Source organism: Pocillopora damicornis, chromosome 2 (genome assembly GCF_964200805.1).
Source record: "Pocillopora damicornis chromosome 2, jaPocDami1.2, whole genome shotgun sequence".
Classification (NCBI taxonomy): Eukaryota; Metazoa; Cnidaria; class Anthozoa; order Scleractinia; family Pocilloporidae; genus Pocillopora; species Pocillopora damicornis.
Window position 1 is genome coordinate 10,683,060 of NC_142671.1, and position 14,107 is coordinate 10,697,166.

Below are 14,107 nucleotides of genomic sequence, written 5' to 3' on the forward strand. Positions count from 1 at the left end.
CATCCAGAGCCTTCTTACTTTTGGCCTTAGTGCTCATCAAATAAACACTAATCTTGTGGTCGATGAGGTGAGCTTGCTTGCTTATCCTTTTTAGATTATTCGAGGTATAGCTTCGACTAAGAACAGCCCCTGCCCCTCTACAAAATCAGAGAGTCGGAATAATAAGTCGAGAATTCCATTTAAGAACCAAATGGCTATCGCAGTAGGAAATGCAGAGAACGTGACGCCTGGCGAGGTCTCAGCGGGGAGGGGGGGGGGTCGGTGGCTCCGACAATGTGATGCCTTACTTAAGTGAAGTGGAGTGAAGTGGAGGTTTGATGTCTCATGTAGCGAGAACAAAATGGTATTATAAAAGCATCGGAACATGAAGCTATGAGAGACTGCATAAAATAAGTCAATACACTTTTTTATTAAGATGACATAATTATTTTTTCTCCAAAAATATATCTGATAGAATTGATAAAATAAGTTTAGAGACTCAATCCCTGTACCTGGTATTTGCCTGATTGAAAACCTCCTACCTCCATAACTACATCCACGGGTGTAACATGAACTTAGCCTTAATATTTGGTTCTTTTGGTTTTATCAACTGGGTTGATAACCCATATTAACCATCGTAAAGAGTTTCTAAGCTAACGTTTCGAGCGTTAGCCCTTCGTCAGAGTGTTCGCCCTTCGCTCTGACAAAGGGCTAACGCTCGAAACTTCAGCTTAGAAACTCTTTATGAGGATTTCTTCACGTTATCAACTCAGTTGATAGAACCAAATTATCTTATTATTCTCAGCCACCAATACAGCATCACTGTTTCTTTAGAAGCTTAAGGAGGTGTACACGAGTTTGCAAATCGGCCGATTCGAAGTACACCTTGCTCAAAATTCAGTTCCTCTCCCCTATAAACTTTCTAAATACAATTTATGAACAAATTTCATACGTGAGAAATCGTTTTTATTAACTTAAATATAATTAGCTTAAATATACATAAACAGCAGTCTCTATTTGGCACGAAAATAGAGGCTATTGTGAATGTGTTTGGCGTGTAAATGTGTTCGAAATTTGTTCGTGGACATTAACCGCTCAGAGAGCACTCAAAAATCTTTCAATTCCTACAACAGTTTGGTCGCAAAATTTTAAATTTTAAACTAGTTTCCTTACTCAAAAGGATCAGATGAAAATAGGTATTCTGCTTTACAGAGAAAAAGTTTTTCATTGCCATTAGACGCGTGTTTCGAGTGAGTTTTTAAACCAAAATAATCACAAAAAAGTCGAATCACAAAAAAGTCGAAACAAAGGAAAAAGTCGAAACAAAGGAAAATATCACAAGCAGTTAGTGAGAACTCAAAGCAAATACAATCAAACTGCCTGAAACGCGGGAAAACACGAGTGACCCAGTCGTCTTTGGTTTTAGTTTTGAGTAGCGCGGGTTTTCTCCACTAATGAAGCCAAACCAAAGCAATCCCGGATTACCCTTGACACTAAATTGAGAACTACTCTAAAAAATATTTTATGTCACATTTTACTAATATTGAAGAGATTCGCCTGCCATCCTACGCTTTTGGTGTTAAACCTTCGACCACGCCCGTCCTTTCCTGTTTAATTTATAAACCTGGTGTCTGTTTATATACAAGCAAACTACTTTCTTAATATATTTAAAGCTTATCTCCTCTAAACTTAACGAGTTAAGACATTTTGAATTATCTCCTTTTCTAAGCTTGTGATTCAATGTGAAAACAACGTTGCTCATCTTTAACTTAGTTATGGCATAAGGTTTGCGCCATCCTTCTCAATTTCTTCCCATTTTTCGTCAGATAAACCTGTGGAAAATGGTTACGTGCATTATCATTTCTGAAAAACCTGTATTTGCTGATTACATGGCACACCTGTCAAGGAACGAGCGCGGGTAACTATCGTGTCCACGTCCGCTCAATAGAGCTGTCAGTGGAACACGGACTTTTTCCGCTGTAAACATGGGAGAAGTTTCTGGAGACCTAGATTAGCGTCTGCTTGATACGGGGTACGATGCGATTGCATTATTGGTGATGATTCTTACCGGAAAGTATCCTGAAGACGACAGCATATCCATGAATGTCGTCTTTGGTAAGAGCCCCCAGATCCAACGTATTCGCTCCCACGGAGCAGGAAAGATAGGCAGCAATTCTGAGAAACTCACAATCAGCTCGTGTTATTGGCTGCTTAATCAGAAACTTGGTCTGGTCACTTTTCAACGCGGTTTCAAACTATTGAAAAGAATTTCTAAATGTTAGCGATGATCAGGCTCCGTTTGTTCGAAGGGTGGATAACCCTATCGTTAGAGCAAATTTCTATCCGGTGCAGTTGCAACAGCAATAGCGCAGTACGTTTAGGTAACACTTATCTACTGGATAGCAATTTATCCATTGGATGGTGTTTTCCGCTCTTTGAACAACAAAGCTCAGATCAATAGTCGAACTAAGATTGTAGTTGACATAATAAATCGAAACGTTTGATCGACTTAATATATAAATAGCTCATTCAGACAATCGTCTTTTCAAAGCCGCTGCTAGAAAACCATGAAACTTTTCGGTACACAGTTGTGTGTAGTCTATGTGGCGATGCCAGCATCAATCGGAAAACAAAGAGCAGTTTTTGGTAGCAAGCAGGCTGGTTTAAAGACAGAGAATTCAGGCGTCAGGCACAAAAAAAAATCACAAGGAAAGAGCAAACAGACTAACAGAAAGACAATCCTTTTCAAAGGATCCCACTTACAATCTGATGGTACTCGTAAGGCAATTAAATACATTGAAATTAATGTATAAGGTCGACTTACCCAGATCAGGTACTTCTCTACAAGCGCTTTACACTCTTCTCTATTCTTTGTTGGTAGAAGTACTTTGGTAAGTACAAGATCAAGTTTCTTGATATCTTCTGGATTAAGTTTCTTGATATCTTCTGGATTAAGTTCATCTGGTTGGAGAAAAATAGCGTCCTTGAAATTCTGTTACAGTCCACCGTGCTATGTCAGGTTTATCCCACTTAATGATAAAAATATGGTAAAAAAAAATGGGATATGTTGTTTCTCAGATGAGTATGATCTCTACTCTGAGATCTTCCTATGAAACAACGACAATTACATGTAATTGGAGTTTCGCTAAGTAATTTAACTCAAATGTCACCCAGTCTCGATGTCGAACTTGCCTTGAAGTCATCAGGCCCCTGATCTATATGTGAAAATAACAGAAATCTGTGTATCTAACACTCTTACCAGGTAAATCAGTCTGATCTTCTGAGTATATTTCCACGTAGGTACTATCATAATCCGGGTCTTCTTCGGTAGGATCGCCGCCGAACATGTCTCTGCAAACTGTTTTACCAACGTATTCTCCTTTCCGGATTTCCAGTCTGTTTTCATCCTTTAGGTAATCAACATGGCAACACTTGAAGAGGATCGGTGCAGCGGAGTTTCTGGATGCCACCTCTGGAGGAAGAAATGTGCTGAAGAAGCGAGCATGTACTTTTCCAGCTGGAATAAAATATCTGATGAAGGAATTCGCCGCTATTTGTGGCACTTCGCTATTGAATTCGGCCTCGGTCTGAAATAAGATCAACACAAACATATCTTTCGATGAGTTGGCAAATTTGCTAAACACTCCGTCAGAAATTCAGCTGTTTGAAGTGTGCAGAAAGGGGTCATTTCTCCAATACCGATATTTACCTCTTGCTTTCTCTCTCCTTCAAGTTGAAATTTCTCGCTTGAAATCACAGATGTAATCAGAAACAGTTCATCGCTTTTAAATCCTTTCATTTTGTTGTGATCTAAAGGCGTATTTGCGAGTATTCCACGGAGATCTGGATCGTCAATGTATTTCTGGCTCAATCTACCCAGTTTTAGAACTCCTTGATCACCACTGATCTTAATGGTTCCCTCCAGATATCCTGAGACACCCATACTGTACGCCTTAGCACTAACGGGGTAAATAAAAAGCAAGAACTAGTAGCGGCTTATTCAATCAGTAATCGACATCTTCCGTTGGAGGTCTGACTAGCGTAATGACACCATGCGAATATTGGGGAACGTAAAAGTTTATTTGTGTGCTTTTCAAGTATTTCGAACAAAATACCAACAAATGACTAACGAGCAGAGGAACGAAGAGCAAAACCAGTGTTCACAAAATGGAGTCTCAATGGGGTGATGACTTTTACGGCTAACTGTCAAAATTTTGCCATTTTACAACCAACGGATACAATTTGTCCATTCTACGTCTAACGGTTGAACCCTTTTACGGCTAACAATTAACCCATTGATACTATCACAATGGCATGGATCAACCTCTCTATCAATGATTTACCTGTTACCCATATCGATGGTCGGTTTGGACTGAAACATTTCCTCTTTGACTTGAGATCCCAAGGAATCACGGAACACCTTAACTATTTCGTCATTTTCAACATATTTCGCCATTTCCGCAAGGACTATGATTTCATGTTTTCCGTGTGGTCGCTTCCATATTGGCCGAGACCTTTTTACAGCAAGCGCTAGTGGCTGTATTTTCTCACATTCTCCATGAAGAATGGGATAGTATCTATGGCTAAAGTTCTCCTGAGCAAACTTTCGTAGTCCTTCTTCTAACATCTGGAAACAAATCAAATAAAATCATGTCTTACTTGCGATTTCTCTTTCCGTGAACCGTCTCTCTTCTTACTTGTTTAGTTTCTTATTTATGTTATATTTATATATATCAGGAACAAAAAGACCAGTCCAGCGAACGCCGAAGTTCTGTATACCTCGACATTAGTCACGTTTTCTTTGCAAAGTTATCCGTCGAACAGGAAAGAGCGAAGTGTACTAATTTTGTTTCTCTCTGTGGGCCGAATCTCTAAAAAGCCAGAGTCACAACATTATTAATAGATTTGCAGCTGTGAAGATATAGAAAACAAAAGTTCGTCATCTCCTACTCTACTTCCTGATAACAATACTTCTGCCTCATTTGCCAAAGACTATACACGTGTCAGGAGCCAAATTTTCTGGTATGACGTACAAGTGGATAAAGCAGCACAACAAACGGCGTCACTAGTTGAAACTGAGAATGCTATTGATAGTTTTTTTATGGTATTCTTGTTCCGTATGTGCAACTAGTGTATTTCGTGCTACATTCTCACTCTGTGAAGGAAAATTGCGATCATTCCAGCTCAAAGATTGAGGTACCAATTAATGTTTGTGCTAATTAATGCAGCGCATGCGCATCAAAATTATTTCATATTGATTTTTTTAGAGTCCTCTTACATCCGTCGAAACTAAAATGTATCACCCCTATTTACTATTATATGTAGTTCTGGCATGTTTAGCGCGTGGTGAAGGCATTTCCAAAAATATCCCAGATGCACAGCAATTTAACGACATTGCTGACACATACTTCCGCAATAACATAATCCCGGCAACAATATCCGTATGCTCATTTCTCATTTCGATGATCTACTATCGGATCGATGCAATTACGTCTTCATCTTCATTTTCTCACACCGCAAACCACAAACGGTAAACTGGATTAAATGGAAATGAAAATACAACTTTTTCATTTTCGTCAGCGAACATTTTCCTCAAGAAGAACAACACTTAAACGAAAAATATGTTTCATTTAACGTGCGCAACAAACTATCAGTAGATTGATAAATAGATAAAAACGCCAAACCATATAACTGACCAGGAAACGTATCTAAAGAGCGTAAACATGCAAACATGCAAGAACGGTAAAACCTTAACTAGAAAAAAAGACAAACAATAAATGAAATAAATTTTGTGGACTGCAATGCTGGTAAAAGCAAATGTTATTTTCAGGCTTTGTCTCTGCATTTGTTTAAATCACAGTCCACCTACGAGGATCTTTTCTTTGCTTGATTTTTATGCGAAGGTCCAATGAAATTCATTTAATTTCAAGCTGTTTTCAAATTCCCCTGACTCGCTCCTCACATGTGGTTTCGTAGCTCAGTTCGTAGTTAGGGGAGGAACGGGTTGGAATACCTTCCAAAAAGGAAATGCGGACGAACACAAATGCAACAAAAGGTTAACAGCTTAACTGAGAGGGTAGGTTAACAGGAAATCGTGAGGAACAAAAGAAAGATATCGCCAAGATATCAGCGTATATGATTTGAATTCGAGACCTTTTGACGCCAATTCCAGCAAGCTTCAACAAACTCAGCACAGTTCAAATTCCTTCAACTTTCCTCTTTTTGTAAACACTACGGCTGAATGAGCCGAGTTTTTAACAAACCACGTTTGTCGTTGAAATATTGCGAATGATCTTATAAATGGAAATTATTAGAATTTAAAATGAGAACAAATAGTTGCATAGTTGAAATCAAAATAATAGTTAATAAAATATGGGAAAAGAAAGAAAAACGACCTACCATTTGCAACAAAATAATTGTGTTCAATGTTGTTTTGATCTTAATGACACCAACGAAAGTTATGGTGCGTTAATTCATTCTTCCATGGCCTCCCGCTTCGTATATTTAAATCCGACAAGCTGTATTTATCTGACAACAAGACTAATTTCGGTTTCTTCAATGACGTTTGCTACCACAGACCTCCCGATCGTGGAATTTGAGGCTTCTTGTTTTCTTTCTTGTTTTGTTTTGTTTTTTGTTTGTTTGTTTTTTGCGATGTTTAAAATAAAATGTATTCATTTGCACTTTTGGTGATGTTTTTGAGAGAGAATCGATTTTCTCTTAACTAAATTGAGACAATTTCGCTTTTTTGGTATGCGCGGGTAACTTCATTCGTTCACAGATTCAAAATATTTTTCAGCTTAGCGACCACGACTCCGGCACTTGCGAAGGTGAGGGCTGATTCGTTGTGGAAGTCCGATGCGTATCGTATTCCCCAGAAACCATCAGAGCGTTTCTCTTTTATTAAACTTACGACATCCGTGAAAACTGGTCGTATGCCTTAGAATGGTAATATATTCGCTTGAACAGTCATCTTTGTCGTTTCTTTAAAATCAAATGAGCGGTCGAGTTTTTGGTCGTTTCGTTCAGATTTCAATGTCAGGTTAAAAGTTGTTTTCACAGCTACCCGCACAAGAGTTCTTTTCAGAGGTATCTTTTCCTTGAATAAGTATTAGTTCGCTTTTGGGGAACTTATTAGCCTACACGTGAAAAAAGCTAAAGTTTGATTTTCCAGTGTTTCACTTGGTTTTAAAACGAGAGGTATCTGGAAAGAAAAGTCGATGGAATTATATTTAAGTCCACTGGAACGAAGGGAAAAGGGGGAGAAGTGGGGATTTCTAACTTAGATTGCTCTTAGATGGATTAATAAAAGGGGTAAGTCTCTAAGGAAACTGTAGTGCTGCGTCGGTGGGAGAGTAAAACAGGCTAGGGTAATTTAGCATTATCAACCGAGTTGATAACGTAAATCGGCCACCGTAAAGTGTTTAAAAGCTGAGGTTTCGAGTGTTAGCCCTTCGTCAAAGCCCTTCCCTGATCGCTCTGACGAAGGGCTAACGCTCGAAACGTCAGCTTTTAAACTCATTACGGAAGCCAATTTACGTTATCAACTCATTTGATAATACTAAACTACACTGTTTTTAGATAGGATGCGTATCTGGGAGGAGATCCACCAAGAAGGGGAAGGAGAAGTTATTGAAAACAAACTGAAGGCCAAAGAACAGCTTGTCTCTAAAGTGGAGTGTTGACAGCAACCGCGGTAAAGAAGTCAGTAGGAGGCTCTCTTCAACTAACGAGGATTCCTTGCAGGATCAATAAGAACAAAGAAATAGGTACGTTTGCCATTGAATATATTTTGTTTTTCGACATTCATGAATATTCATAAATTTCGTTGGCGGCACTGGTTTTCAGTCGTATCGCATGAATCTGTCAAAACGTCAGCGTACATGATCACTTTGGGGAAACCAGCTTCTGTTGACTACAGGGCAAAGCATGCTTCTCATTGATTGAAAGGTTTCAAGTAATGAGTGCGGTTAATTCTGGTGTCCGTGTCCACTCGATAGAGGTGTCCGCTGAACACACACTCATTTCACTGTGAATAGGGGGAGACATTTTTCGAGACTTTTGCTGACAGCACAATTGAAACAATTGAAATTGTTTTATTGCCGACAAGGAGCTTGTGGACGACAACAGAACTGACTTCCCCTCCTCGCTAAAAATATCAAGTTCTTTAAAAAAAGTTTTGTCGTCAAACCCCAATTTTGAACTATTTTCGACTTACTCAAAAGGATCAAATAAAATCGGCATTCTACAGAACTGCTCGGTGAAACGGGTTTTCTTTTCAAATGAAGCACATTTCGATTGAGGTTCCTAGAACCAAAACCAAAGTGATCACATTAGTCACTCAAAAAAAAAAGTCTTGAAAGGCCAATGAGGTCTTAATGAGCAAACTTACTGAAGCGCGGGAAAACGCAAGTGACCCAATTGCATTTCTCTTAATTTAGGACCAACTACTTAACGAAGTAAAGAAAAAAACGGAAAAACGGGACAATCCCGTAATTGTTTCGACATTCAGTTGAAAACTCTTCTAAAAGAGTGTATACCACAGTTTACCCATTTCAAAGAGATGGGCCTGCCGCCTTTAATGTTATAGTTTTTAATTCCTCGCCACCTTTGTCAATGCTCGTTTTTTTCCGTTTATTCTTAAATACTTGGTGTCTTTATACTACCATGTTACTTCCTTTATCCGTTTAAATCTCATTTTCCTTGAGTCAAAACTTTGCAGCGTAAATCGCTTAATAAGCTTCTGATTCAATGTAAAACATGCAAAAGCAACATTGCTCAATTTTAAGTGAGTCATGGGTCAAGGTTTTGCGCCATCCTTCTCAATTGCTTCCCACGTTTCGTCCGATAAACCTGTGGAAAAAGTTAGCGTTCGTGATCACTTCTAAAAAAAACCTACATTAGTTGATTATGTGGTTGATACACTATGTTACAGTCAATGATAAAAAAGTTTCAAGTGACTAGCGCAGTTAATAGGGGTGTCCGCAGCTGTCTGCAGAACAAAGACTCGTTTTGTTGTAAACATGGCAAAAATGTTTCGAGACTTGGATTAAGGTTTACATACTAACGGGCATGGTAAAATTGCACCATTACTGGTAGTTCAAGTGAAACTGTTCTCTTACCGAAAAGGTTCCTGAGGACAACAGCATATCCATGAATGTCGTCTTCGGTGAGAGCCTCCAGATCCAACGTATTCGTTTCCTCATCACAGGAAATATTGGCAATTCTGAGAAACTCCCTGTCACCTGGAATTATTGGCTCCGGAACCAGAAACCTGTTTTGACCTGTTTTTAAAGCTGTTTCAAACTAATGACCAAAAAACGAGAGAAAATCAATATTCTTTTGCCAACAAGTCTAAATGTTAGCAACGATCAGATCAACTGTCAATGTAGGAGTGTAAGTGATATAATAACTCGAAACTTTTGATGGCCTTGATTATGAATATATTATTTGGCGAATCGTCTCTTTAGAGTGATTGTCCGTAAATCCTGAAATTTTTTCGATAAACTTTTATGTAGTTATATATTCTTTATGGCAATGCGAGCATCGATCGAGAACCGAAAAAAAGGTTACCAAAATCGACAGACAGACGCAAGCAGGTAGCCAGGCTTGTTTGCAGAGAGAGACTTCAAGGCATCAGAAACACAGCGAAAAGAGAATCACAGATAAAGAGTAGACAGACCAACAGAGAGAAAGCCAGACGAAACAGGACATGCGATCGACTTCAAACGATCCTTCATTCAATTTAATGGCTATTCGCAAGGCGACTCGGTGTATTGAAACCTTATGCCTAAGGTCAACTTACCCAATACAGATACTTCTTGAGGAGTGCCTTACGCTGTTCTCTATCTTTGATTGGTAGAAGCACTTTGTTTAGTATAGGGTCAAGTCTCTTGAAATCTTCTGTAATAAAAGGATCTGGTGGAGGAAAAATGGCATTCCTGAAATTCGGTCACACTACACCGTGCTACGTTAGGATTTTTTTGCTCAATGTGAAAAAATCGCAGTGACGGTGGAAACTTTTACTTTCTCAGACGAGCACGACTTATGGTTAAAAATCTTCCTATAGAACAATGAAACAGTGGGAAAGCAAACTTGCGTAATGTTTAACAGGAAGAAGCAATATTCTTTAATACCATAAAACGAACCCTACGGTAAAAAAAAGTACAGACACGTTAGCAGTTCAACATTTCAGTAGGGTAAGAGCTCAGTTTCGTCCAATAAAAACAGTTCAGCGATGTCTTTAGCTCTAAAAGTACAAAACGCTTCACAAAGAATGTATTTCTATACCATTTAACTCAAAACTTGATCTTAAATCTTTTCCTCTTTGTCGACTGGGAACTCGCCTTAGAGTCGTTAAGTCCCAGATCTATTTGTAAAAATGACAGCAGCCCTATTATCAACCACTCTTACCTGCTAGGTTAGTCTCATCTGAGTATATTTCCACGTAGGTGCTATCATAATCCGGGTCCTCTTTGGCAGAATAGCCGCCAAACACGTCCTTGGTAACTGTTTTACCAACATATTCTCCTTTCCGGATTTCCAGTCTGTTTTCATCCTTTAGGTAATCAACATGGCAACACTTGAAGAGGATCGGCGCTGCGGAGGTTCTGGATGCCATCTCTAGAGGAAAAAATGAGCTGAAGTAGCGAGAATGCACTTTTCTGCGTGGAAAAAAATAGCTGGAGATGGGACTCGCCGTTTGCGAAGGCAATTCACCATTAACTTCAGTCTCGATCTGCAATAAAATGTCCCTTTCGATGAGTAAGTGCATCACTTCGTCTGAAATTTAGCAATTTGGGTTGTGAGGGAAGGGTTATTTCTCAAAATAAAGTGTTTTCTCGGATGGAAGCTCTCTCAACTCGGGGTAGAACCAACGTCTTCATCTCGTAAAACTCTCAGTCACTATAATCAACCGAGGACCGTCTTTACTTGCTGCATAAATCCTGAGTATCTGGTAACTATTTGAGAGTAGGAAGATTTTTTACCTTGTAGCGAAATAAAGCCTTTTGACTTTTCCTTTTTTCTAAAAAATACGGGGATGGAGGAGTAGGGCCTAGGATCTCCACAGCAACAAACTGCTGCTTGAAATTGATTGACGAGGAAAATGTTTGTTGTCAATATCATGCATGCATTATTCGGACATGAATTGACCTCATTTTCAAAGCAAAATGGTAGTTAACGGAAAGGTTGCAGCCCTTTTTAGCATCCTTTTTTTTTATCAAATACTGATAGATACCTTTTCGTTTCTCTCTCCTTCAAGTTGAAATTTCTCGCTGGAAATTACAGACGTTACTAAAAACAGTTCATTCCCTTCAAAGCCTTTCATTTTGTTGTAATCTAAAGGTGTCTTTGCAAGTATTCCACGGAGATCTGGGTCGTCAATGTATTTCTGGCTCAGTGCACCCAGTTTTAGAATTTTTTGATCACCACTGATCTTGATGGTTGCATGCAGATATCCTGAAACACTTGTACTGCACTCCTGAGCTCTACTGGGATAAATGAAAAGTTAGATAGCGAATTTAAGTCTTACTCAATCTGTAGTTAAAATCGGCCTCAGAAGGTTTGACCGAAATGCCAATGTTGGGGAACATAACGCTGTAGAGCAAGTTTTTTAAGTATCTCGAACAGATACCAACAGAAAAACTAAATAATAGAGGAGCTTGGAGCTTGTTAGGTTTCTACATGACCTTTGAACCTCTCTATCGATGATTTACCTGTTACCCATATCAATGGTCGGTTTGGACTGAAACATTTCCTTTTTGACTTGAGATTCCAAGAAATCACGCAACACTTTAGCTTCTCTGTCACCTTGAACATATTTCGCCATTTCTGAAAGGACTATGATTTCATGTTTTGCGCGTGGTCGCTTCCATAATGACCGAGTCCTTTTTACAGCAAGCGTTAGTGGCTGTATTTTCTCAGACTCTCCATGAAGAATAGGATAGTATCTATGGCTAAAGTTCTCCTGAGCAAACTTTCGTAGTCTTTCTTCTAACATCTGGAAACAAGTCAAATAAAATCACGTCTTACTTGCGACTTCTATTTTTGCGAACCGTCTCTTAAGCTTTCTTATTTGTGAAGTATTACGCGATCGCATTGGTTACAAACTGGTAAGTCTAGTGAACATTCAAATCCTATATACCTTGACATTAGTTACGATTTTTGTACAGAGTTATCCTTTGAAGAAAAAATAGCAAGGTTTATGTATAATATTTCATGCCGTGCAAGCCGGAGTCACTGTATTATTAACAGATTTTCAACTTGAAGATAAAGTAAACAAAAGTTCGTCAAAACCTACTTTAATTCCTAATAAAAATTATTTTGCCGCATTTGCAAGGACAGTAAACCGGTTAAGAGCCAAATATTCTAGTATGACATAAGTGTGGATCAAACTTCACAACAGACCGAGTGAGTATCTGGAAATGAGACTGCTATTAAAAGTCTTTATAGAATTCTTGTTCTGCACATGCGAATAGTGTGTTAAATCTAAATTGTCATTCTCTGAAGGTATATTCAGATCATTGCAATTCGTTCATCGTTATTTCCAAGGGCTCATTTGAATTGCCAGTTAGTGTTTGTGTAAACGAACGAAACGCATGCGCATTAAGATCATTTCTTTCAATGTATAAAAAGAACAACAAATTTGATTAAAATAGAAATGAAAACATAACTTTTTCATTTTCGTCAGCGCAAGATCTTTCTCTAGAAGAACAACACCGAGCTCTAATAGATTTATAGATTAATACAGCACCAAACTATTAATGTTTTAATCATCCAATGTGTATGTGTAACCAAAGAAATGAACACAAGCAAAAATAAATAAAAGAATTTAAATCCTAACAGTGAAGAGAAAGACCACTTGGCTATCTGCGGAAAACGCACAAAAAACCTTGAAACTTCAAAATGACAAACAAGGAAAAATTCGCCAAGAATCAGCGTAAACGACTTGAATTCCAGACCCCCTGATTATAATTCCGGCAAAATTGCCATGAATTCAGCGTAGTACAGTTGAAATTCTTTCTAGTTTTCTAAGTGCCATGACCGTACTGAATACACCGAGAACTTTGACGCTCCAGGAACTTTAATATATCAATTTCGTCATTGAAAATATTATGAACGATATTGTAAATAGTCATCTATAGACTTTCAAATACTATAAAATAATTGGATGGCTGGAATCAGAGCGGTGTTTGTTCAAGTATGGAAATGGAATAAAAACTACATACCGTCTGAAACAAAATCGTGTTGTTAAATACTGTTTTGATCCCAGCTGACAAAACCTTTAAGTTCTGATGCGTTAATTCACGCCAACATTGACTCTCACTTCACGTATTTAAATCGGACAAGCTGTACCGATATCATGGTATGATTAATTTCGGTTTCTTTAATGATGTACTTCATGATCTTTGGGCAGGAAATGTTTTGGGGTGGAGAACCCACCAGGGAGGGGTGGGCAGGGGAATTTGTTCAAGACTAACTGAAGGCCAACGAGCAACTCGTCGGTTTTTTATTCCTATTATTTCATGAATGTCCTATTTATTCCATGAATGTGGTTGAAAACTTTTGATATTTCAAACCAAAAAAGTGTAAACTCTCCAAGTGAGGAGGGGCTCAGCAAAGAGGGAAGGTAATGAGAGTGTTAACGGCAACCACGATGAGCGTTTTTAACGAGTGAAAATAACTTACGGGATCGAAATTAAAAAAAAAAAAGTACGTTGGTCGTCAAACTGTTTTATTTCTTGGCTCATACTTTTCGTTGCGCACTGGTTTTTGCAATCCTCTTTGGAGGAAATGCTTGCGATTATGATAGACCATGTACAGGATGTTTGAACGTGATTTATGAAAACTGGGTCGAGTGCATGAAGTTGAGGCTCTTTGGCGGACTTCCCGGGAAAAATAGAAAGGCAAAGAAATTTTTCTGTGGAGTGTTAAAACAATTCAAGTTCAGCTTTTCTTGTCTTTTCATGCTCATCGACCGGAAATTTTAAATTACGAGCGGGAAGTTGACTCTTCAATTTCCCCGCTAAGAATCTTTCGATCGACCAACTCAACAACAAGAAAAGTCCGCAAGAGGGTTTCATTACTGTAACCAATAAGAACATTTAGGCGAGGGATGGGGGCAGAT

The 14,107-nt window shown here is 38.6% G+C and overlaps 2 protein-coding genes across 5 annotated transcripts; both read right to left on the reverse strand.

Annotated features, from left to right (window-relative positions):
* Positions 1-1,199: 1,199 nt before the first annotated feature.
* On the reverse strand, positions 1,200-6,613 carry LOC113670927 (uncharacterized). 3 transcript variants are annotated; one of them, XM_089195461.1, is made up of 7 exons: positions 6,379-6,613; positions 4,323-4,606; positions 3,689-3,938; positions 3,239-3,566; positions 2,804-2,940; positions 2,048-2,234; positions 1,200-1,811 (listed from the first exon to the last, which is right to left on the reverse strand). In XM_089195461.1, the coding sequence occupies exons 1-7, from the start codon at positions 6,379-6,381 to the stop codon at positions 1,753-1,755; spliced, it is 1,248 nt and encodes a 415-aa protein (XP_089051587.1). In that variant the 5' UTR covers positions 6,382-6,613; the 3' UTR covers positions 1,200-1,752. The 3 variants fall into 3 exon arrangements, with proteins under 3 accessions (XP_089051587.1, XP_027042943.2, XP_089051589.1); XM_027187142.2 differs by lacking the exon at positions 6,379-6,613 and adding an exon at positions 4,759-4,917; XM_089195463.1 differs by lacking the exons at positions 4,323-4,606; positions 6,379-6,613 and adding an exon at positions 4,639-4,811.
* Positions 6,614-7,749: 1,136 nt separating this feature from the next.
* On the reverse strand, positions 7,750-13,359 carry LOC113670826 (uncharacterized). Of its 2 annotated transcripts, none has more exons than XM_089195465.1 (7): positions 13,209-13,359; positions 11,697-11,980; positions 11,219-11,468; positions 10,393-10,717; positions 9,785-9,897; positions 9,102-9,285; positions 7,750-8,832 (listed from the first exon to the last, which is right to left on the reverse strand). In XM_089195465.1, exons 2-7 carry the CDS (start codon positions 11,978-11,980, stop codon positions 8,780-8,782), a joined length of 1,209 nt encoding a protein of 402 aa, XP_089051591.1. In that variant the 5' UTR covers positions 13,209-13,359; the 3' UTR covers positions 7,750-8,779. The 2 variants fall into 2 exon arrangements, with proteins under 2 accessions (XP_089051591.1, XP_089051590.1); XM_089195464.1 differs by having other exon boundaries at positions 11,219-11,471.
* Between the last annotated feature and the right edge of the window lie 748 nt (positions 13,360-14,107).